We start from the raw sequence: 26,397 nt of genomic DNA, 5'->3' as shown, positions 1-26,397 counted from the left end.
GTTTTTCCAGCTAATAATGCTCGTCAATGCCGCAGGAAAGTCTAGGGGCGAGAGAAAGTAGAACAAACGAGGTTTTCAGAACGTTTGCCCCTAATGGGACATGTGCGCGTCCCATGGAGCAGACGGAAGTTTTAATGGAAATATTACGTTTTTAATTTGAGCAAACGTGGCCGTCACGGAGCACCAATGGGGCATTAGTGCTCTTTATTAACGCAGAAGGAAAACATTATTCCCGGCGAGGCTTAATGAAAGCTCGTGTATAAAACGCGCCCGAAATAATTCCGTAGAGCGGGAGAGGGGGGTATCTACCGACTAGCGCGAACTTTATTATATCGTTCTAAATAGCCTATGTCGATTTTCTTCGTGGAAATTCGCATTTTCCCCCGGGAAAGATTTCATTCGACAGGCGTCTCTTTATTTTTCTGTTGGCGGCCCGTTCCGCCCGAATAAGGACAACGTAAAAACATTGTTAAACCCGGTGCCGGTGTTTCGCGCACCGTGTACTGCAATTGCGCGAAATCCTTAATCTAGTTATGAATTTCATTATTCGCGTGTTCCGCGGCGGATCGTTCCCTCGTTGCGAACACGCGCGGAATATTTTTCGCGAAATCTACCGGAAAAATAGCTCGGTGGAAATCGGAGTACTTCATGAATTAATTAACGAGCGACGGCGAACGGCCGTGTGATCATAGTTAGCGGGGCATCGAGATTTCGTGCGTTTCGTGCGAACCGTATGCAGAAGCTTCGCGGCCGTCCGCACGTTCACGGAAATGATCTCGGTGCTCGGTTTATGGTTCGCGATAAACAGTCGCGGACGCGGCGGGAGAAACTGTACGCGCGGACATATTTATACGCGGCCGGTCGTCGCACCGCGGAATACGTGACACGGACCATTCGTTGCATAGCTGGACACATGCACGGAAGCACAGACGCACCGTGGTCCGACTCCCCTAATCAAATTTGCATTTTAACCTGGCGCGTGGTCCACGCGTGCTCCGAGATGCTCGTCCGTCGCCCCGACGATTTATCTTGTCGTTGACGGCCAGGAATTAACGGCTTCTTGACGAATCATTGCGAGAGAGGCTATACCGACTCTTCATTTCCGCGAGGGGAAATTATTCCCACTTCTTCCTCGCTGGTACGCTAATATTCATTTCATTGGTTTCGGAGAAAATGTCCCATCAAAATTGTCTGATTTTTCGGAGAATTATTTGTGGTGCTTTTTATACTGTCTGTACTTTTAGAGGGGAGACATTAACACTAAATTATTTTTAATTTGCAGAGATTGCGAAGACTCTTTCATGAGAAGCGTTCGAAAAGGTTTATGATAAAATTCAAAGGAAATTGAAACGAATCTTCCCACTTCTATAAGGCAAACGTAGTCGCTTTTAACGTTTGGCAAGTTAAGCGGTTTTCTGAGCGACGAAACGATCGAAGCGGGCAAATGAACGGTATTTTTGCAACAAGCATTGACGGGAACGAGCGTGCCCCCGGTTCGCATTATCGCTCATTGTTCGCGGAATCGGGGATTGTGATTCGGGACTGCGAAAGTTTGCAGAACCGGGGCGCGTGAAAATAATCGCGCTCTCGGGCCTCTGTCCGCGATTATTCGTTAGTGTCATTATCGGGCGGACGATCGCGAAACCGCCGGCCATCTGCACAATGCTTGCCCGTTGATCAAACGGTTACGTATCGTCGGCTGGGGGCCGCTAATTAGCGTGATTGCCGGCTGGGGAACACAGGTGAGCGCGCGGATTATGAAACCAGCTTCGTTAGATAATTACGGCGTTCTCCCCGTATTGACGCCCCGAATTACAAAGGAACAAATTTTGTCAACGGTAGATACTGATAGAGAGAGAGAGAGAGAGAGGGAGAGAGTGTAGGGATTGCGAGAATTGGCACGTCCTTTGTCAAATATTCCACGGATTCTGATTAGAACTTCATCGAAGCGAACGCATGTAGGTCGATCCTCTGTCATCCTGCGAGCTATGTCGGGTAATTAGATGGCGCTGTGTCGCTACGCTAAGTGCTGGTCGAGAGCCTAAGTGAACATTAGCTCGTCTATGATTATTGGAATACGTGCGAACGCGAGTTGGTTAACGCTGAGCGATGTTCTGCTATTTAAAGATGGAGCGATAGTGTTCGGTGACAGGACGGTTTCTAGCATTTTTTTCATACCCTTCACGGTGACCTAAAATTTTTGGAAAAAATATGCGAAGTAGTACGAATGTATATCTACTGTATGCTTTTGGTTTCGTTTGAATATTTTTAATGGCAGTCGAGATAATCGAAGTTACGAAGTTACGTGTTTTTCCCCTGGCGAAATAGCACTTCATTGCCTGAAGCACTAGGTTAAAAATCATTTTTTCTCTACCTCCAACGAGTCCTCTAAAATTTCGAAAAAATACCCGAAGTACAGCGAACATCCACCTGTTAATTGCTTTTAATTTCGGGCGCCTATCGTTAATGGTAACTGGGAAAAACGTTACCAAAGTTAGGGGTTGTCACCCTGGTAATTTTCTCAGAAGAGGAACTGAAGCAACGAAAAACTACAGTATAACAAACACTTTTGAGATTGACAGACATTCTTATCCATGTAGACTCATTTGGAATCCATTTGGCAGACAAGGATTAAAATTTCTAGGGGTTGGAAGAAGCGAGAATTCTGAGAGAAAATTCTAAAGGATGACGATATCGGTCCAAGCTGTCGCAATGATCTTCGACAGCTCGTCGACTGGAGCGACGTTAGAGCAGTCGTGGGGGGGACGATAATAAAATATTCGATTTCCCCGGGAACAAGCGTACCAGCCGGGGGCGGAATTAATTTCGCCGATGTCTGCCCCACCGCGATATTAAGAAATCGGTAATACCCGTAACCGAGGGGGAGAGACAGAGACAGGGGAAGAGAGAGAGAGAGAGAGAGAGGAGGAGAGAAAAAGCGTAGAGTCGATAGGCAGTTCTTCAGCCGGTTACCGCATTTTTCATCGCGATCCAGGAACGGAGCCGCTTAATACTCGCGGGAAGAGGATCAAATTCTGATAGTCTGCATGAGACATCCGACTCCATTGGCAAACGCAGGTGTTCCTTTCCCTCGACAGGAAAGACGCCCAAAGACTGGGAATGTGCATTCGAAAAGAGTCCACGTATATTTCCCAGACGTGCTCGCATTGGGATCTCCATTTTACCTATTCGACAAGCTAGAACGAACACTTTCTGACGTTCCCTATTAATTTTATTAAATGATATTCTGGGGTTCGATCATTCCAAGCTTTTGAAAATTGCATTTCGTTGCTATGCAATAAATACAATCGAATTAAATGTCTGGAATGAGTCACTCTGAGACCCAGGATCGTACAACTATGAACACTGGAGAATCGATTCAGAAGGCAATCAATGGCTCTCACGTTATATACTCGTAAAATTTGCAGGATTTAGTCACATTAGACGTGACTTTTATTGTGACATTTGAAATGAGTCGTTCCGGGACCCATTATGATAAATCTAGTATTAAAAGCAGCTACGAACGCAGTATCGATGGTTCCGAACAAGATATAAAAGGAGTCGAGGTCAATCTTATTTCCCGCATAAATTTCGATTTTCCTCGATGAATTATCTTCGAATTTTCCATCGGAATGTGTTGAGGTGCTCGTGCACAGTGTGTTGGTCGATGTACACGGTATCGGGGAGGCATCGATTGGGCTCGCGAGGATTATTGGTAGCAGCGCGGAAAGATACTGGTAATTGGAGATTTCCAATCGCAGGGGAATGGTCCGGCCGTGGTCAGACGCTTTAAGAGGATTCCAAGTTTTCGGGGGGTCGAGCTCCCGGCCGACGTTAATGGAACCTGCTCGAGGAATCTTTGCCGGAGTTATTCCGTGGAGTGTATCGCGCTCTAGAAAAATATCCGCTTTAACGTTCTCTTTTCTCGAAGGGCGAAGAGAGAAAGACAGGGATAGAGAGATAGAGGGAAGAAGGGAGAGAGACGGCTTTGAAATTTTCGAGCGTTTCAGCCGTCTCCCAGAAGGCATTCGATACACAGGGCGGCTATACATCTTACGTGCCTCTGGGATTTAGACGCGAACGAAACACTCCCCTCCCTCCCCATCCCCCTCCTCGCCTATCCCCTCGGTACATCTGTAAATAACCGGCAGACTTTCGATCCGCGGCTTTTTATCATTCATACGCCTCTTTCCGGTTGTGCTCGGCTATTCAGCGCGCGTCTTCTAAACGAAACTCCTTTGAAGCTGTTAAGGACAGCGACACGGACACGCTTCGCGATGCCAACGCGAGGAGCAGATGTCTTTCTATCCTCTGTGTCTCTCTCTTTCCTCCCCCTTTCTTTTTCGTTCTTTCGCTCAACCCCGGAGGATTTCCGTGCACGTCGTTCCCCTTTGCCATTTTCAATCTGCTCATTCATAGTCCACGCAACTGCCTCGCTTTAATTGGCAACGCTGCTCTGCTCGTCGACTTACTCTCGCGGATTTCGCGCCCGAGAAACGCCGCGTTTTTGTCCGCGACCTGCTTGCGAGCTATACTAACTCTGCCCTTCTGGATACCTTTATTTCCGACTTGATGTCGGCGCATGGTTTGGCGCGAGGCTGAACAACTTATTCAGAATTTTCCGGGAGACCTAACAATTTTTTCAGAATTTCATGGGAGCACCATATTCTAGTAGTAGACCTAACCTTTCTATTCAGACCTTGATGGGGGGTCTCAGTTTGTTATCCAAACTTTGCTGAGAGACACTTTGCTGAGAGATCTGACCCTGTTGGACAGTTTGGTGAGAGACAGGGTTTGGCGGATATTTTGGTAGAATCCCTAACAACGCTATTGAATATTTTGGTGTGATGTCTGTAATACAATTGCTATTGGATATGTGGTGAGACACCTAACACTATCACCGACACTTAAATTAGAGACTACCTAGCCTAGTTCTAGATCACAACTAGGATAAGTCGATACCATCGTTGAATTATCTTCAGCTATATTCATTATAATATTTAGCTGTGTAATCTAACAGTACCAAAGGGTACCATTGTTAGATTAAAGACCTACCTAGCCTCGCTCTAGATCCGAAGTGTGTCTAAATAGTGAACATTCTATTAAATTAATGAATTATGAAAATGTCGCCATTGTCTAGGGGCTTGTCTATCCCCATTCTAGATAGTTAGAGCGTGTACAGTTCTTTCTGATGGAGCACATCACAAAGAAGAGAGTTGGTGGACAAACGTCTAGATCAACCTCTAGACACTCTGTCATTGACACATTCGTCTGTAGATCTAACTACCCTCTTTCCGCAACAGGCTGTAAACTATAGCGTCACGCGTCATTATAATGATCTCTTACCTTGTCCCTGATTTCCTGTCGCATCTTCTCTCGTTCTTCTTCCATTTTGCGGTGCTTCTCCTTCCTTCGCTCCTCAGCCTCCCGGATGGCTTCTTGCCTTTCCCTCTCGGCCTCCTCCTCCTTCTCCTTGTCATCTTCGTCTCCTCCTTCGCCACCAACGGCTCCTGCAACACAAAACGTCGATACGGATTGTTAGTAAAATTACTCATCTTCCATTTATTAAAAATTTCCCCCTTCTCTCTTTCTCTCGCGATTGTGGAAAATTGCAAGAAATGGCAAAGATACAGTGAAGAATTCCCAATGAGTCGCTGCGGGTGATAATCGATGGCCCCAAGGGACACGAAAGCCTCGCGAAGCTTTATTCATAGTTAGTTCGAGCGAGCTTCATTTGGGTTATGCTCGGTGTACAAACTACCCGGATAATAGACGACGAGAAACTAACGGTTTCCCCCCGGGGAGCAAACATTGTAAATCAGCCTGATCGCTGCGATACCGGTCGACCGGAGTTCGTGTACATTCCGGGGGATACGTCAAGTTTCCAAGATTATTATTCGGCTGTTTGGAGCACTCGATCGCGACAAACAGGAAACTTTCCGAACGACAAAACGCATCCAGATTTACTTCACTTTCCCTCAAACGAAATCACGTCTCCTCGCGTGGTTAAAAACTGACCGAATTGGTCACACACATTTTTCTAAAAATAATATATTTCCGTTCAATCAAATGTTCTCTCTCGTTTCCCAGCATCCGAGAATTCTTTTGGAAATTTAATGGACGTTACGAAAATTGTTACCATTTTTATAAAATAGTTCCCCAGTAATTTTTATTTCCCAAAACTTGATGTACCCAAGGAATAATAACGAATCAGCATCCATCTGTCAGCATTATTAATTGATCCTAATAAGATTGATTTAATAGTGTTCCTGTTTGTCCATTATCTAAGACTTGGCTAGACGATCTGTTTAAGAAAAATCATTTTTAAGTAGTTCGAACATTTTTGGTTGAAGTACGAGACTCGGTGGCCGAACAGAACGAAACGGATCCTGACCCAGCCTTTCCACCGTTGAACGTGCAAAGTAGACCTCGATGAGCTACCCTAACTCGTTAAAAGGCAGTCGGCAACTGCAGCGAAGTATCTCCGGGAGCAATTTCATGGTTCCGCGGTCGTTTCTGATCGACTTCCTTCTAATAAGAGGGCGAGAACCGTAGAGCCAGAAAAGACCGGGTTACTTTCTTTCCGTTCTTCGAACGATGGATCCTCCGTTCGAGTCGATGGAAATGCTCGTGGCTCGATCGTTCTTAACGAAGTTTTATTAGTTTACCGAAAGATCAAGTGGATCTTCCGCGATCAGCGAGACTGCTGCTTGCCTATTGCTCTCGTCGAATCGGGGAGAGAGAGAGAGAGAGAGAGAGAGAGAGAGAGCATCCCTCTGGAAAAATCGTGTTTACAGTGGGGCAACAACGTTCCTCTTCCATCGCAACACGATGCTCAAACGGGTCCCGGTCAGGTTTTAAGCGGAGCGCGAAAATAAGAGAGCTCTGTTTGCCGGTTGCCGCCGACTCTTAACTTTCCCTCAGGTTCCGGAATTAATGGCAAACAATGGGGAATTTGTGTCCCGTAATGCTCTTTCTCAGCGTAAATAACGCTGTTCGTCGTTCTCGTGCTCCAAGCGAATTTTTAACACTGGAACAGAGACGAACTTGTTCGAAAAATGTAGGTTAATCGAGCCTCGATCGCTTTTCGATCCTCCTAGATCAATGCGAATTTTTGTTAATTTATTTTCGACTTGTTTCCATTCAATTTGACAATTTTCTGGTCGAGAAAGATTAATCTGAACTCTCCTGCACTTTGTTCTTTTTAAATACGCACTTCATCATTTGTTTTAAGCGCATAAAGTGCCTCTTTTATTACGCAAAGAGCCTTTTATGAAGAGCATTATTTAGACAAGCACCATTCGAAATTTAGTCATTTATTTTTTCGAGTGACAATAGATTACGAATATTTACTATTATTCCTGTATGTTCATATTGTACGCGAGGCAGAAGGTCCGTCGAAGATGTTAATAGATTAGAAAATTAATGCACGTCGCGTCCGGTTCAATAGTTTCTCCGACGGTTCGAAACGCCAGTTAATAATTAACAGCGTGTTCCTTGGTCGAGGAACGAGGCCGTCCGAATTGAAAAGCGGACGCGGGAGATCGGTGTCCGACGAAATAAGTAAATTTAATTAAAGCCGCGAGCATGATGGATGAGCAGCCAGGATGAAACGGGATGAGACGAGTGGACAATGCGGTAAGTGGACTTTATTACTCTTTTAGAGCCTCGTTTTCCGAAAGCTCCTGCAAGGAAAGGACGCTCGAGAGGAGAGAGAGAGGGAGAGAGAGAGAGAGAGAGAGAGAGAGAGAGAGAGAGAGAGAGAGAGTAATGCGGCTGCAAGGTTTGTAATAATGTAAATGCGTTCGTATGTACGCAGCGTAAATGGCAAGACAAAGAAACTTTGCCAGCGAGAGAGGGAATTAAGTGGTCGTGTTGGGAGATTAACGACGAAGTGATTAATTGGCGAGCCGTGCGCGTTTATCGCTGCAGATCGCTGCTAGATTGACAGACGGATGCGATTATTGCGACGCTGAACTTCATGCTGCTCGTAATCCGATACAACGTTGCCAAGAATTCTCAGAATGTTTTAAAAAAATGTTTACAACATTAGTAAAACATTTTTAACCAGTTCTGAAAATCGTGAAATGCGAAGCGGAAATTTTTGGAAAACTTTCGTGGGTTTTAAGGAATGTCCACGAATTTGTAGCTTCGGGGAATTCTGAAGAAGTTCCAGAGATTTCAAACAACTATAAGAAGTACTTAAGAATTTATACGAATTTTTGAAAGTATCGATCAATTTTCAAGAAGTTCCAGGAGCCGAATAATCGTAATAAACTTGTAGAAGCTTTTAATAAGTTTTAATGGATCTTAAGACGTCTGGAGGAATTTGTAGGAATTTGTGTTTATGAAATATGAGTCTGCAGGAATTTTAGGGGATTCGAAGAACTTGCTGCAGTCTTGCAGAATTCGTACGAGTCTTCAAGAGCGTCGAGCAATTTTTGAGAACGTCTATAAAGCCCGAAGAGTCGCAATAAGGTTAGCTTTCGCAAAGTTCCATGGAACTTCAACAAATTCCAAAGAACATTAAACCGTCTCCCACGATCTGAACACACTTCTGCCTAATCTCCCCTAATTTTTTAGCATATCACGCGCACCCCCAGGGTCGGAACAATTAGCCAGTAACCTGATGACCGTGGGAAAATCCGCAAGATCCAGAAAGGACGTGGTCGTAATCGTTGCTCGCTAGGGCTAATATTTAAGGAGTTAGGCGATCCGAGTTCCGCGGACCACTCTGCGGAATCTGGGTCTAATTTCAGAGGACGAGAGAGGAAGACTGAAGGTGAAGATAGAATAAAAACAGAGGAAGAGAGAGAGAGAGAGAGAGAGAAATAGGGAGAGAGAGAGATAGGGATAGAGATGGAAACAGAAGAGGATGAACGTCCCTGGCTCGGACTTCAAAGTACATTTCCAGTGCTGCGGGAAACAGTGCAAACAGAAAGGACGAGACAGCGCGGAAAGAAAGGGAAAATGGCAGACGGCGCCGGGACAGAAGTAGTATTAATTTCCTCGAGCCCGGAGGTCCTGGCACATCATTCTCCAGGCAGACAGCCAGGGAAGACGAGCACTATGCTATGGGGATCCCTTTTCTCGCTTCCCTTCGAGAACCGTGTGTGTGTGTGTGTGTGTCTGCCTTCCCGATATTAACGTCGCATTGTGCATTGCCGAGTCGGTTTAACTGTCCAACTGTTTATCTCAAAGTTGTTCAACAATATATTCATTCTACACGCGAGCGAATCCAACAAAATTAATTTAAGAGTGATTTTTAACCCTTTACAAAAGAGGATTTCTTCAAAATATTTACACTTTGATTGTCGTCAAATCAAAGTAGTTTATTCAATTAATATTGTTAGTTCCCAGGCCAACTAGGGCATATACTAAGCCTTTTAAAACCTCAATCCTTTCCTCAAAACTGTCCCAACAAATTTTGGCAGTATCTAGAACGTCTCTATCAGCTAAAATGAACGATCGAGCCGTACAGACAGGAAAGCTCGATCCACTGAAACGGCTGATCGAATCAATGCTCCCAAAGAATCTCTGTTAAGTCCTTGTTGCAATGAGAAAAGAAAACAAATCCATAAATCCTCGCATCATCAGCGCAGGATGTTTTATCTTCGGTACAGAATGAACAATGTCCAAAGAACAATATCACCTCGGAAAAGAAAAGAAAGGAAGGTCTTCCCTGGCCTAACCATCGAGAGATAATTGCCGTTCGAATAGGGTCACGAAATTTTCAATCCTCTCCGCCGGTGTACATCCCGATACTTACCAGCGGGAGTGACATAGAACCCGTAGGGGGTGAGAGAGGGATAGAGGGGGAAGGTGGGGGATAGCTTGATTCCCATTATCGAATAAAATAAAACAATGCGTTCGACCCAGTTTCCCTCCGAGGTTCCTCTGCTCCCGCATTGGCCGGCAAACAGAGGGAGACCGTTTCCATTCAGCCGAGCCACCAATTGCGCGGGCTTTTGTCTCTTAAATTTCTTTCAGCGCGGCTACAAGTCATGGTAATTTCCATGAGTGGAGGGGGTCCGTTATTAGTCGGACCGGCGAATATTTTTTCCCCACTCGCCCCGCCGATTCTTTTTCTCGCGAAGGGCGGAGCATTGTTGGACCTCGATTGTTCGACCGTGGATCGATTTTCTTCGTTTCTTACCGATCATTTTTTCCTGCCTTTCCATCGCAATTTTTCGGCAATCCATTTCGCAGCGAAAATGTCGCAGGAGAGAAATGTCTGATTTATCGTGACCGTAACCCCTGATTTATCGCGACTACCGCGTTTGAGAGTAAATTAATCTGCGGACTATTTTTTTAGTTTGGAGGTTCGATTAATCATTTGTAAAAATACAGAATTTTTACGGATATTTCTTGTTAGTCTTTCCGATTCCAATTGGTAAATAGAGAATCAGAAAACACCCTTCCCAGTTTGATTTTGTAATAAACATTCTCGATCGATGGTTCGAACACGAAGCTCTACAAGCCACCGGTGAGACCTCGGAACGACACGTGTCCGCGCGTGAACGTTCGTGAGAATGTCCGCGTAAACGACCATGTCCCAGGTTCGCCGGTCCATTTGCACGGCTGGCAATTGTGCCGGCGGTTATGGTCGTGTCGGCCGACGGCGCCCAGGAGACGGTGTTCGCGAATCGAGCCGCGCGAATTGCGTCCCTCTACTTTGTTTTTATCGTTACGCTTTCTTCCTCGGGAGATTTCCTAAAGACGCGTTTCCGAAACTTTCACGGTTGGGAGAATCAATTTTTTATTCTGTCTAGACACCTAAGTTATACTGTCAACATTCTCAGACCCGGATTCGTCGTAGATAAACATCCAAAAGGAGGACGTAATGTTCCACGAAGAAGACTCGCTCGTCATTTGCTGGACAAGAATTAAGTCGAAGACTCGGCGATATGAGATAAAAGACGGTTAAACCGGGTCGCGAACGACCCGGCAGCGAGCGTCGGAGGCGTTTGCCATTCGAGTGTTGAAACCGCCGTTGGGGGAAAAAAGACTGTAGGCAAAAAAGTTCTAGGGATGAATCCACGGGCGACGTGGTTTCGCGTAATGATCCGCGTCGCTGACTCGCGGGAACAAAAAACTCGCTGCAGCGACTCTTGGCCTACATGCGAGGAGGACAAGCCCGAAAGAGGGTCGAAGCAGAGCGGAGCAAAATATCGACGCGGAACTGTGGATGACTGCGGCCCCCCGTCACGCTTTTAAAATCATCGTCGGCATAGAAATCCCCGGGCAGTCAGTGGGCGGAGCCACACGGAAAAAATAATTCGCAGCCTCTCCTCTCTCCTTCTTTCTTCTCCCTCTCGCCAGCTGCGCGCGATTCGCGAGCCGCTAATGATTCCGGCCGCAAATGGACGCGCTTTTTTCCCCCAGACGGTCCCTCGAATCTCTGATAGGTTTTTGCAATTAAATCGTCGATTTAACCCTGGTCTCCCGGGCGCTCGGTTGCGAAAACGTTTCGCGAATTCGTTCGCCGAAATCTCGTTCCGACGCGGCGGTCTGACAGGCGCGCGCGCGCGCGCACACTCTCACGCTTGTCGTTCGTTCGACGGACCCGCAGCGATTTCATTAAATTTCTGTAGAGTTTGCTGAAATAATTTGATGGAAATAATGTGATCGAATCGTCGGGAATTCAGCCGAAGTAATCCAATGTTAATGTATGGAGCAACAATGGCTCGGTAATGGGTTTAAAGTGTTTCGATTGCAGTGATCATTTTAGCCGACGACCGAAGAACCGTTTTCGGAGGTCCTGTTATCTACACATTGTCCACGATTACTTCATAATTTTTGAAAGGTTATGGTCCGTGGCTGAGGATTTTCTAATTGATCCAGCAACAGAAATTTCAAGAACAAAAGTTACCCTCGCTAACGTATTCTTTTTCAGCTTCTTTTAACACTAGGTTTACGGAGCATTAAAAGTGAGTATTTCACATTACTTTATAAAAATAAGAAGAATGTGTCTATCCAAGTTTTCAGCCATTTTTTAAATAATATATACCTAAGGAAATAAGTTTGTCGAGTAATTCCACGCAGATGGATCTTCACAATCTCGATAATCGTAAATTAAAAATATTAGAACCCGTAATTTTGACGGGTCCCGTAAACCTAGTGTTAAGTACAGCAGAATTATTGAGAACGTAGATAAAGCGTTAATACAAGATCGTTGTGGCATTGGAGAAATTGGACGACGTTGTCACATCGTATTCGACTGATTACAATGGTTAAGATGGAGAAATATATTTTCATTTTTACTAAAGCTCGCTGTACTAAAGTATGGAATTGCACGGTTCTGGAACCAATGTATGCGGTTCCTCTTTGTGCATGTAACGCTAATTTCTTCTGCAGCGGATGCAGAATTTCTCGGTAAGATTCTAATCGGCGAAACTCGTCGGACTTTCATTAGTGTCCGCGAGAGACATTCGTCGTTCCGACGGATTCGAGCGACGACGGTCCCGAATGCATCCGGCGCGGCGTGACGCGACCTATTTCTTCTAACGAGAAGCCACGGGCCACCGTGCTCGACAACAACGACATAAATAAAACGAGGCTTCCACGAGACGGTCCGTCGACGACGAAATAGACAGAAAACGAGAGAAAACAAGAGAGAGAGGGAGAAAGAGACGGAGCACATCGAGAAAAAAATCGCCATTGTTTTCCTTCCACGTCTCGAACCTCGACAATATGAAAACTAGGGACAAATCTGTGTGTTTTCTCTCTCTCCCTCTTTTTACTTTTTTGTTTTTGTTCGCCGGAGGTCGGATGAAAAGCGGAGAAAAGGTGGAGCATAAAGGAAAAGGCAAAGAGGACCAGCCGCGGCCTCGATAGTCATCGATAATCATCGTGCGACGGTCGCATGAAAGCGACCAAAAGCAATCTTCGACGGCCGGGTTCCTTTCTGTGTCGGCCCTTTGCTGGTAGGACCTCTCGGCTTTCGAATTCGTGGCCCTTCGGGATTATTCATCGACTAGGAACCCGACATTTAAACAAATTCGGTGTAAAGGATCCGCAAACTTCATTGATCGTAAAGCAGAAGCGAAATTACACGTAAAACATTTTCGAAGGACCTTTCTGTTTTGTTTTTTTAAATCTGGGTCTCTCGGTCCAGTGGGAATTTTTATCCGGCTGAGAAACCACTATTTAATTTTTTCCCGTGCCAGAGGAAACGAAAACAGATTTTTCTAGGCTTGCCAGGACCTGGAAGGACTCTTAAGGACCCTTCTGTCTTTTAATCCCGTGGTTCTCTGAGAATTTCTAATCCGCTCGGAAACCAATGTTTATAGGCTCCTTTCTATCTCTTCACTACTATAAATTGAACCAAACCAATTAGACCTTTTGTCAACTAAAAAGCAAATACTTTGAACTAATTTGTAGACTCAGAAGACGTGGTGGGTCATCGTTTGGGAAATGCGGTTAAAATAACGCCGTGTTTAATACAAAAGGGTGATGCTTCCGGGGGGGGGGGGGGGAATCTCAGGGGTATAATCGCGCAATTTTCATTTTCCCCGGATCATAAGGACCGCAAGACGCGAGTCGGCCGACGGTTTTTAATTGAAATTCCTTCGAGTAATCGCGGGGCGCGATTAAAAATTCCGCGGGCGTAACGAGACTGCAAAGTGTCGCGACGCGATAAGAGCCCGCTCGCTCGCGAAATCGCGGCTTCAGGTTGCGCTTTCACGGAGAAAAACTCGGCAGAAACATCAACGGCAGAGGGGGGGGGGGAGCTAACGGGAGGAGGGAGTAATGGGTGGAGCGATGGAATTCATTAGCGAGAGCGAATTCGGCTTTCGTTCTTGTCGCATTGTCCCGGCACTGAAACGTGCAGTCGGGAGAGAGAATGGCCAGGAGTGCGAAACAGTGTTACTCTCTGTCAATTACGACCGAATAATGAGCGAAGAGATTAATAAAGGAGGCTTTCGAGGAAGCTGTCTAGGGGGCGGGCTATCGGGCCACGCCCCCTTCTCGTCGTTGCTACAAATTGCAATCTTTTTCAACCCCTTTGATCCATCAGAGTTTGCGAACTAGTTCATTCGCTCATCCCTTTACATATTGATATTATACAAATAGTGGGCGTGTGGGCGTGGCTAAAATTACGTGGCACTCTTTAATCTGTCTACTGCGCTCTCGCATTGGCCACATTTTTATCACTCTGAAGCTGAATTGATTAAAATTACATGGAAGATAAAATCCGCTTTTAACGTCGAATAATTATTACAACGTGCAGATTTTATGCATTTATGGTAAAAATGAGATTAAAAAGATTTCAGAGCTTTTAAAATTGGTGGAGGAAGAAGGAAATTTCTGTCTGACACTTATCCACTGTAATCGACGCAGGCAATTTTTGGGAATTTTCAGCAAGCATTGAACAACTACGAGTTAAAAACCGTGATTAAATTAATCAGAATTTTACGGCGAGTGAGATTAATATTTAATCTTCTACATCGAAAGCCATAAATTTTCATAAAATCGTCTGCGCGAGATTGGTGATAAAATTGAGAAAAGTGAGCAGTTTTATTGACAGGTCGTGTGTCCAGGAGGATTAGTAAGTCAATCAAGCTCGCGATGCGTCCACGATTCAAATGGTAGCGAGGGCCGATATTTTTGGCAGTTTTCTTTTAATAAAATGGTAAAACTGTCCATTTCTTTTTGAATAACCGATACAGCAGGTTCGAGAGACACGATCGCCGGGCTCGACAAAATGTCCGATTTAATCGTCGATTATTTCGCGCTGTTCCGCCGGTCGTTTCCAAGCAGAAAACACGTCGGCCCCAAATGCAGTTTTGATGCGGCGCGGTTGGAACCGTTTCGCCCGCGAAAAACACCAGTTGGGCATTAAAAAGTTCCGCTGGAAAAAGGTTGTTCGGCGCGCGTGCCAATGGGGACGGCTCGTCAGAAGGAGATTAATGCGAGTTCTCCTTTTGTTTGCCGATGGGACGGTTCTTTTCCCTACTTCGAAAATTCAACGAGACCCTCCTACCCAGCTGATATCGCTGCTTCACCTAAAACTTGCGAAGAGTACTCAAATTCTCACTTCGAGAAGCTCGAATGTTTCCAATTTACATTTAAACTCGCGCGAAAAATTCTCTGGAATTGCAGCAACACAACAATGAAATAACAGAGCAAAATAGCATTAAATAATCACAAATTTAAGGGGCGTTGAAAGTTTTCAATTTAGTATTGTATTTGCCTTCGAGTTCCCAAAATTGGTCGCGAGAAATTCCACGCGTAATATTTTCAATAGCCCCGATAAATAATCCACCAATGATCAAAGTTCACAGTTTTGAGATTCGAATCCGCAGTCTAGCAATAATATAATTTTGCAATTTTCGCCGCGTCCAAAAGGGGTCGATGGCAACAATACTGATAAGAAATGTCGTATGAACATTTTCGTGTGGGACATTTTCCGATAAACGTTTAAACAAAGGTTTATTGAATAAATGTCGCGCAGCGTTCCTCTGGTTCGCATTTATTTCATTACTCTCTCTCTCTCTGTGCACGACGGATTGTAACCATTCCACGGTGTTCCTCTACGAACGAGGTCGATCATCGATCGAACACGTTGGCGCGGGCGAGATGATCCCGTTCCCGTGGCAATTAACGCGTAGCGCGTGCAATTAATAAATTCCACTGGTTCGGTTCCTCGTTTATCCTTTAAATACCGCGCGCGCAACCTTGCTGGTCAAAGCCGGGCGTATTAACGTTAAACAACATTATTCCGGGGAGATTTCCGCGTCCGTTTTCAACGAATTTCGATAACGCCGCGGAATTCCGCGGGCCTCGAAAAAATAGGACTTCCGGTTTGCATACCGGACCAAGTGAAATTAAAAATTCGGAATATCCGTGATATACGCGGCTCGCGAATTATTCGCTGATAAGGGAGAGAGGAGACTTTTCGGCACGGAGAATCGAAGAGAGAGGGAGAGAGAAAGAGAGAGAGAGAGGGAGAGAGTCAGAACGCAAATTACTAGGCTGCGGAACAATTGATCGCTGCCAGTCACGAAACTCGAACCGAGAGAGGGATGAACCGCCGGTTTACATTTGGAGGAAGAACGAGCCGCAGGAAGCGAGTGCAGGCTACCAAATTATTCCAGTAAATGCACCCGAGGAACCCCTTCTCCCTTCCCCCCTCCCTCTCTATCTCTCGGAAGAGAGATACAGACAATTCTTGCCCCATCGGCAGTGGAACGAGCGAGTATTAATCAGACAAATATGGAACAGCACGATTTATTCCTGCCCTGGATGATGTTACATGCTACGGACTGCCACTTGATCGATGCTCGACGAGGTCCTGATATCGTTCTGACATCGATATTTTGTTGTACATACGCTCACTTGTTTACTGGAGGCTGTTAAAAATATTGTATATCAGCATACAAAGTTTGAAATGATATTGTTTGGTTAGACTGGACAAATTCTTGTTTAATCTTTTTACGAAGAGAGTTCAGCAAGAAAAATCGTGAGCATCGTTTAGATCAAACACAGTGAGTACATGTGATAACGGACAAGTAGAATACCTCGGTTAAAGCCCGACAAGGAGGATTAAACTGATATTGCTCGAGGAAGTAGAATAAAGCGTACTAGTCAGACATGTAGAGTAAATTATGTGTATCCTATGAGAAGAGCAGATGTGATAGTATTCTGACAAGTAGATTAAGTAGTTTAAGCCAGACAAGACAAGAGTGAAAGTGATGAAAAGACGTGTAAAGTCAGTGTTGCTGAGACGTGTGAATCGTAGAAGTTTGACAAATGAAATAAATTGTATAAATTCAATAAGGAGAGTAAATGTGATATTAGTCTGGCACGTGGAATAAATCGTTTAAGTCAGACAATAAGTGTGACAGTTATACCAATAAAAAGAAATACTGCCATCAAGCATGATCTTGCTTAACGAAGTACACTAAAATGTACGAGATGGACAAGGAGTACAACCGTGGCTTTAGTCAGACAAGTAGCCAACTTCATGTTTTACGTAAAAGATATTAAATCAATTTTATGCATGTCCCCGTGTACTGTTTACACAAGGTAGGATGTCGATACAACAAAAACAAAAATACTAACTCCGCTATGAAACAACATTAAAAGATCCACCGAAAAAGTTTTCGCAGCACTTCCATGCTGCCAGGAAAGACGCAAAACGTCCGGACGAAGTTTCTCTATGGGTTTTAAGGGAACACTTGGAGGAAGTTCATTAGGCTAGCGAGTCTCTAGTATCTTCGCAGCGAGAGCTTTGAATAGCTATAAAAACGTGGAAAGCAGTCTCTCGACGGTATCAGCATTCCAGAGCCGGCGATGCGGAGGTTCAATTAAATGAACGGCGCGTTGATTGAATTTTTTATCGAGTCAAACGAGAGCGAGAGAGAGAGAGAGAGAGAGAAGGTTAGAATGAGATAGAGTCGCGACTGCCGCGGGAAACTTGTTTCCCGTCTTCGATGACAATTTGCCGTGCTGGCGCGCAAGACGCGGCCCTGAAATCAAATTTGCGATCAGTCTTGCATCAATCTGAATCTCTAGATTCTCTCTCTTCCTCTCACTCTCTCTCTGCATCAGTCGTCAATCCGGCGGAAAATTCACCCGCTCGCTCGCGAATAATCCGCTCGTTCTCTCGGCCAGGCTGTTAGCAACTGTCCCTTAATCCAGAGACGGGAAAGAGAGACGGAAAAAGGAAAAACCGATCGCGATCCTGCGTCTACGAGTCCTTTGAAACCCCCGGTAAACTTGTTTCGTCATCAGCTGCAGCGTCTGCTGTCGATTGGGACGGTGCGGCGTGCTGTTGATTTTCTCTCTCTCTCTCTCTCTCTCTCTCTCTGTCTCTGTCTCGCCCACTATATTTCTCTCTCTACACTCATCTGTACTCCCTTTCAAGCCCATTGTATCCGCGCGAATTCTCTCTCCCGTCGCTCGAAAAATACGGCAAGTTAAAAACATTTACATACTAGCCGGTATTATCCGCGTAAAACGGCACAACTTTTTCCATTTTCATTTTTCCCGTGTATTTACCATTGACGAGGAATACGTTAGTTAATAACATGGCAAACGTCCGTGCACTATGTTTCACCGAGCCTGTCATGTTCCGGCCGGTATCTAGACACTCGGTGATGCTATCGGGATGAGTTTTTTTTTAAACTTCACTGTTTTAACGAGCCTTTCGCACCGTGCGAACGATAATATTTTTGTTCCGGCGGACATACTGAAAAACAGAGAGCAACTTCGGTTTTTTTAAAATGGAATGCTCGGAATATATTTTCACGCGAGGTTGCGGGGTTCGGAAGATCGTGGGAGTTTTGCTCGGGAGATTTTTCAAAATTTCCATCGTGTCAAAAGTTAGGGCGGTTCGAAAGTGTGGCGAGCGGCGAGGGTCGCGAAATTTATGCGGGCTCGTTTTCGCGCGGTATTTCCGCACGTGCGACCCGCGCCGAAACCGCGTCCGCGGTCGCCGAAACAAACGCGCGACCCATCGATACTCCGCGGGATTTGGCACGGGTCGTTGGCTTTTTTTTTATGCACAGTAGAGCCCAGATAATTGTGCGAAATCGGCCCTGAAAAGCGCGCGCGAGTGTCACCGTCCCGGCAATTAATGGGGCAATCGTTACGCCTCCGCACTTGTTAACACTAGACCGCGGATTTTATGCGTATTCTGCACTTCGTTTATCGCTCGGAAATCCAGTGTAGCATTTGGAAATATTCAGTTCGATGCGATTCCGTCCGAAACCCGATGAAACTTTTAATAGAGCGCATTCGGCTTTGCTTGATCCCAGTCGTCGCATTGTTCGCTATTGAAATGAATAGTAAATGTGCTTTATATGCCGTCTGAAACGCTGTGAAATATTTCATGGAGCCAGTTCGATTTTATCTCGTCTGAGATTCTGTATAGTCGACCGTAAATATTAATTTGCACGATTTTTATTTTATTCGAATGTCGCGACAGTTATCGGTAGAGTGATTCTGTGTCTATTGGGGCTTAGACCTTCTATAGCCGACCATAGAAACGAATGCACTTTTTTATTTTATCGCGTGGCTGATGCAATTCTTTATAGAGCGATTCCATTTTTATTTGGTGCGAGATTTTGTATAGTTGATCGTAGAAATTAATGCACGTGTCTATTTTATTGCGTCGGTGATGCAATTTTTTATAAAGTGATTCCAATTTTATTTGCCATGAAATTCTGATATACCTGCTCGTAGAAGTTAATAGATGCACTTTTGATTTTATTCGATACTCAATGCAGTTCTTGATAGAGTGAACGTGTTCCTATTTTATTCTAACCCTAATTGGATCAATTATGAAAATTGATATTTGTGTAAACATTGACACTAGCGTGGTTATTGTCAGGATGTCTGAAATTGGATCGGAGTCCATGCTTCTACAGCAAGTTTTCCGTTTTGTTTGCTCGCATCCACCATCGAGGTTCTACTGCAATAACAACTTAAAGGTTAGACCAACAAGCTTTAGCTAAGCGTAGTCGTTTGCATTAGTAACGTTGTCCTACTATTCATTATTATCGTCTAAGTAAACTACGTACTGTTTGCACAGCAGAGACGAACGCTATTACCACTGATACTATCCGCATTGTACGATTAATGATTTCAGAAGTAACTTTATTGTCGTATCAACATTCGCCATTCCTACGTGGTTCACGCAGGAATAGAAAAGAAAAAGACGGGTACAATTATTCTTGCGTACGGTCCATTGAAAATGAAACACGATCCGTTTTCGATTGAATATTACGTTTTCGATATCATCGATCCCGCCGATTTTCCAATTTCCGTCGACTATAATGAAAACCGGCCACTATACATATGGGATAGTTGAAAAACTTTTCCGGAAACCATTCGTGGCAAATCTGAGTTGAACCGCACCGTGCAGAACGGCGAGCGAAAGAATAATATAACGATCATCGACAGCGACCCGTGGCAGAGAACGAAATGAACGCTATAAATCGATTGTTTATCGCGTGGGGCTGTACAATAAATACGTCGAAGAAACGCGGAGACAGCCGAAACGATCGACCTGCCGCAGAGATTTCGAGGGGGTTGAATCGATTTCAACCCCTTCGCTACCCCCCTCCCTTGGGGGCTGGCTGTTTTCGGTGTCCGCGTAGGATTAGCATTTTAATTTGGCGGGCGCGCGAATGCGAGCACGCGGAGTCGCGAGCTGTAAATTTCCGTGAAATGCAAATTCAATTAGCCCCCTATGACGACGCGGCTCGTTCCAGTCAAAGCCGATGTTCGTCATGCCGGCGTGCAGATGTTCCCAACGAGCCGTTCTCGTGTTCCGGAGCGATATTCACGGGCGCGGCGATTGCGATCCTCGACGACCACTTTAGTGCCCGATAAATTAGCTGCATGATCGAGGCGGCTGATACTACCGGCGAAACACGGTCACACATTTTTCCCAAAGGGCCAAACACTGTTTCCTTCCCTTTGCACCGAATTTCCAAGTCATATGCGCCAGGAAAGTTGGATTAAACCGATCCAGGTAACTTGTATTCACGAGAAAATAACTGTGGGAGAATATAATATAACTTATTATTCTTTTCACTGGTCGAAAATGTTTATTCTTTGCTGTATCATTCGGTTAAATAAATGGAATCAATTTGTGTTAATCGGACAAGTGAAATAAATCGCGTAAGTCCCGCAAAGAGAGTCGGGTAAGTAGAGTAAATACGATATCTGTCGGACAAGTAGAGTAAATGTGATATTTCCGAGACAAGTCGAATAAAGATGATGTTTCACAGGCAAGGAGGCTAAACATGATATTTGTCTGGCGAGTAGAATAAAGATAATATTTCTCAGACAAGGGAGAATAAACATGATATCTTTCCTACAAGTGGAACAAGTCATGTAAGGCAGACAGAGAGAGTGGTAATACGAGATTTGACATGTAGTTAGTAGGATTTTAGCCAGGCGATTAAAATAAATCGTACAAGCCGAACAAGTAGAGTAAATATTGTTTTAACCAAACAAATTGGGCCATAGGAGTCACTAATATTAGATTTGAAGATCCAGATATATTTTCGGAGAAGAGATCGGTGGATGAACTTTGGGGTTGAATTTTCACGCAGGGCTGGAAGTGGCCCTCTAAGGGCGAAACGAGATTTCCGGAATATTCCGTCTGAATCAAGAAAGAAGCGAGTCGTTCCTCGAACCGGACCAAAAGTGCGCTAAAAACCCAACGCCACGGACCATCAAGCTTTTACGATGGTAATCGTCGACAGCAGAGGGTGGAAATTTCTCCATTGGATCTCGCGAAACTCCACCCAGAAGTTTCACTACCGCCTGGGAAGCCATAGGCGAGACGGGGACAAGTGTTTCTCGCTTTTTTAACCTCATCATAAAGCGATTTCGACCGGGGTAATCGTAGGGGAGAGACACGTTTTTCCTGGGCATCAGAGATGAGACTCCTGAGAACGTCCCTTGATTTTGATTTTATTAACGCTTTGCGGGTGCGAATGGGCATTTTTTCCCCGACGTGATCGGATTTCGATCAACCGGGACCGTGTCTCGTTTTTTTTTGGTTTCGGATGTTCTGGTGGCTGGCAAAATTACGCTACCTACCCCATCTTACGATTTCTTAAGGTGTTTTGATCGTTAACAATTTTTTGGAAATTAAGACAGAGTTAGCAGAGTATCGTTTCCCCTCTTGCGATTTGTTCATAAATTAACTTTATACGTTGTGGACGAATATGTACGCCCACAAAAACTCAACGTTGACCTTGAATGACCCGAGACAACAGATTACGGAACATTAATTTACCTTCAGCTCCATTAAAAAGGTACGAGGAAAAATATAAATAAATATAGACTATATCGAAATCTTTAAGCTAACATCTAGACACCTGCCCTGCAAGTAGAATAGACCATACAAGTCAGACAGAGAGACACAGAGAATAAATATGATTTTTTCTCTGACAAGTAGAGTCCGTGGGACATTAGTCAGACGAATGAAATATATAAGAGAAGCAAGTGGAATAACTGCCAAATAAATATTACGCTTGTCGTGCAAGTAGCGTAGATCATATAAGTCGGACAGATAGGGCAGAAAGGTTAAGTACGATTTTTCTGTGACAAGTAGAGTCGGTAACACTTTGATCGGCCGAAGAAAACACATCATAAGTGTCAGACAACTGGAGTAACCATCAGTTTAACCTTTCCAGGTTAGACATCCGTCTAAAAAGAGTATCCATCATGACGCGCATAGTTCACGGGTCATCGACGTTCTTGGCCCAGGGAGAAGCCCTACGAAGGTCCGAGGCAGAGACGCCCTCCCGGCGGCCAGCCGAGGAACAAATAGTCCGGACGTTTTTCCGTTCATGCATAAAATATCCCATCATTGTTTGACGTTAATGCAAGCAGACGTCGAACGTTCCTCCTCGCCCCGCGCTGCCAGGCAGGCAGCAGTCTCGTCCGGTTCCGAGGCATCAATCTTATTAACCAGACCAGCCTCGGCCTCTCCCACTCCCGGCCGGGCTTCTCGCCGATAAATTGCTCGGCCATCCTCTTTCTCGTCATCCGCGGACATTTCGATTGCTTCCCGAGCCTCTCCGACTGCCATGCCAGTTTCCTCTTCTTTGATAGATGACTCCGACTTCCGGCCGAGAGGCTCCCGCTAATCTTCCTCGCCACTTCCATTCTCACCGGAGTCTTTAAAACCCTTCTCTGCCGTTGGCCACCGTGAATTTGCCGATTGCAAATTGCCTTCGACGTTACTATTCACCCGGCCGACTTTAGAGCATCTGCCAATGGCGACCCGCGTCTGTCGGAACGACGGGAACTAGATTCTTGTATGTATGATTATCGAGAGCGTCAAGTGCATCCTTGGGGAATTCCTTCAATCGAAATCAGTCCTCGCCAGAATTTATTTCTAGAATTATTTCAAGAATTCTCTGAGTTTGATTAATTTTAATTTGACTGTTTAAATGGGACTTCCGTCACAAGACTGCGGATTTTTGTAACGTAGAATAAGAATTGTCTGCGTCATTGCAGAAGTAGGGAGGCATGCACAGTGTACGTCTTCTCTCAATAATTTTAACAAGATTGAAGTAACATGGTTTCTAAATTTTAGATGTCTTCATCGTTTCGTGTAGAATCTGTTAATTCCAGTCCATTCCAGAACATTTCGCTGATTAGGACAGTTAGTGCATCCGGCCGATGGTATTTTGCGGATGGCAATCTGTTGACAGTGTCGAGGCGCAATGTTCGCGAATCGGAGTCGGCGGCCGATTTCGGTAACCGGTTTCGAACCGGTCGTAGACGGCCCGCGGGTACCTGTGCAGGTGTGTTTGCGCGGTTACGCGGCCCCGTCAATTAACGCGAATATCCTGATCGCGTAACAAGCAAACAGAAACGCGAATTCCATTACGAGGACATTAACGAACCATCCGCGAAGAGAGAGATAGAGAGAGTGAGAGAGATAGAGAGAGAGAGAGAGAGAGAGAGAGAGAGAGAGAGAGAAGAGCACTCACAATCGGCCGCGATATCGATCCCCTCTCGAGCGGAAATTCTAGAGATGCGGTTAATTATGACGGAGTGTCTTAATCAAGACTACTTGACTCGAGCTTATGGCAACCATACGCTTGTTACGCCGACCGTGGCCATGTAAACGTGTCACGTGAATGTCGGATTACTCGGCTCGGACGGTTATCGATTATTGATTACGATCCGGCTATTTAAGACAACGCCGACGATAATCCGAGTCCTCTCGTCTCTCTCCTCTCTCTGGCTATCTGTGTCTCTTCTCTCTCTCCTCTACCTTTGTTCTCCGGGTGTCTCGCACGCGAATATTACCCGGATTCTGTCTACGACCGAGCGAAAGGGAGCCATCATTCGGTCGCAATTGCTGCCCGAGTGCAGTTATGTTCCGAGGATCTTGAAGCACACCTGTGGTGTCCATTCAACTCTATTGTCGATCCTCAGGGCCCTCCAATGATCTCTTATTGCGTACTTTATTCGTTTTTAGTGCTCTCCCTATATCGTATAATTCATCATTATTCGAGGTCCATTGATCGTCCATTTTAGCAAATTTTTCAATTCGAGCGCAAATCACTTCGGTCATATAATATACTAGTTTCTTCCGAGATTATTATTATTTAGAGATTTCGAAGCTTCCTTCTGACGTGGCATAATTATTCAGAAGCCTAGTCGTTCGAACGCATCTTCCACCGCAAAATATCAACGGTGACGGAATTGTCTTCGGTCGCTAATTTGTTCATAGGCTGTTCGAAAACAGTTGTACAAAAGATCCCGGGACAATGCTTCTCACATGCAGGCCGCACATGCGAAGTATTTCCTCTACGGTTTTACATTTCGAAGGGGCGGGTCTCGCAAAATATTGTCTTTGATCAACAAGCACGATGTCGATCGTTCAATGCCGTCGATTGCCGGTGACACCGGAAGTCGTAGCCGCGGGGGGTACCGGAGGCCCGAGGCAGTCTGGGATCGTAAATAGCGAAGCTCCGTGGAAATATTTCAATCGGCGTGCACGCGAAATCTCTCGCGGCACGAACGAAAACGATCGGTCTGCGTCACCGAGTGCCTCGGAAGGAGATGTTGCGTGCCGTTCCCATTCCCATTCCCGTTCCCTGGTTGCACGTCGATGTTTTCAAGAGAAGAAGTTCGTCCCTGAATCGACGATAAAAGCGACCCGATTCTCTCCCGACTCTCTATCTATTTCTCTCTCTCTCTCTCTCTCTCTCTCTCTCGCGCTCTTCACCGATTTATTTTTCCGAAGCGTCTCTCTCTCTCGTGAATCGATCATTCTTATAATGTATCTTCCATGTACAATCTCGGCGGACGCGCGTGTTCACTTCCTCTTCCTTCCTCCGGAGAGAGGAACATGAATTTTTCAGCCGTCGAACACCCCGGATGAAATTAAAGCAGCTGATGATCCCATAAATTTGAATTGAACTCCGAGGATCTTGTAAATTTCAATTTATCGCTCGATAATGCTGTTGATCGTTACGAACGTTCAGGGCTCTCGCCAGATCCACGCGATCGAGCACCGATTTGGGTGATTGGGTCGAACGACCTTTCGTCTTTGGATCTATTATTCTTCGAAGTATCGTTAACTTCGATAAACAACTACGTTCTGCTGAATTTTCATTGACAAAGTGACGGCGTCCGACGCAACCGCGAGTCAACAAAAGCGGGAATTCTACGTCTGGATCGTTCCGTATATCTCGGGCAACTCTGGAATCAAGTTGAAGACGCGGATAACTCGGTGGCGCGATCTGTTCGAAACTTTGCGGGCTCGTAGCTCGCGATACATCGTCGTCCAATTAGAGCCTCGCCTCTCTGTTTCGGTGGAAGGGGCGAGAGGGAGAGAGGAGAGAGAGAGAGAGAGAGAGAGAGAGAGAGAGAGAGAGAGAGAGAGAGAGAGAGAGTAGTTCCTCGCGGGACGCCTCGCTCGTAATTAGTCGCAGAAATCGGGCTGCGAAAGTAGAAGTGGCCCGAAGTTTGCCCGAGGACCGGGGACCGGGGCTTGCATTCGAAACACGGCGTCGAATTAGTCCTATTGATTCCTTCTGGTCGCCTCTCTTCCTTCGGATGCGATAACTTCGTTCGGGACGGAGACACGGGACGATCCTTGTCTCCGAATCGGGTACCCGACCCGGTCTACACAATGCACGAGTAATTTCGTACCCGGCTACCTCCGCTTCCAATCTGTATGCTCGCGATGACGCCTAATTTCTTCGTGGCTCCTCACTTACGGGAAACTAAGAAGTTTCTTGGACGTCTAATTGGCTGACGGTTTGCAGCAATCAACCTCGAGTTTAGCCGAGCATCTTTCACTGTGTTTATTATTTCAGGATTGTTGCAGTGAGTGGTAAATATCCAAATCATTTGTAAATCATACCAGTCCGACGGGAAGAGTAAATATGATATTCCTAGAACAAGTGGAATAAACTGCACGAGCCAGACAAGTGGCAGAAATCGTATAACTCAGAGACAAGGTGTAAACACGTTTTTGTCGGAGAAGTAGAGCAAATCGTATAAGTCGGACGGGTTCCGTGTACGTAATTTTAAGAGAGTGATTTTGCCGAGTTTTTGTGCGCGACGTTTTGTAAAAATTGTAAAAGTGGTTCTGCTCGTTTTGCCAGCGTTCCAGGAGGCCAAGCGTTTTAAATAGCGGCGGCGGTGGTTGTATCGTAGCCAGACACGATTTCCAGGTTCTCGCCTCGTTTTTCGTGGTTCGCAGCGAGATAAGGGCGTCCTAACGAGCGCACGCGACTCACGTAAGGCCGGGGCCGAAAGTCGAAACGTGATACGGGTATACGTGGGCTAACGGTTGACCGCGCGGCGCGGTCTTTCGCCGTCGTGAAAGAGATGACGACGCGTTGCACGACCTTGTCACCAATAAAGCTCGAGTAGCGCGAGCTGAAAGCACGAGTA

General features: G+C 45.5%; 1 protein-coding gene across 2 annotated transcripts in view; it reads right to left on the bottom strand.

Annotated features, from left to right (window-relative positions):
- Cpx (synaptic transmission protein complexin) overlaps nt 1-26,397 on the bottom strand; it is a 362,562-nt gene that overhangs the window by 41,373 nt on the left and 294,792 nt on the right. For both annotated transcript variants that reach the window (XM_076794804.1, XM_076794805.1), the window contains one exon: nt 5,347-5,510. In XM_076794804.1, coding sequence (XP_076650919.1) covers nt 5,347-5,510 — 164 coding nt within the window. The remainder of the gene's footprint in view (nt 1-5,346; nt 5,511-26,397) is intronic.

This window comes from Halictus rubicundus, chromosome 10 (genome assembly GCF_050948215.1).
Source record: "Halictus rubicundus isolate RS-2024b chromosome 10, iyHalRubi1_principal, whole genome shotgun sequence".
NCBI classification, from domain to species: Eukaryota; Metazoa; Arthropoda; class Insecta; order Hymenoptera; family Halictidae; genus Halictus; species Halictus rubicundus.
This window is presented reverse-complemented; position numbering and strand designations above follow the sequence as displayed.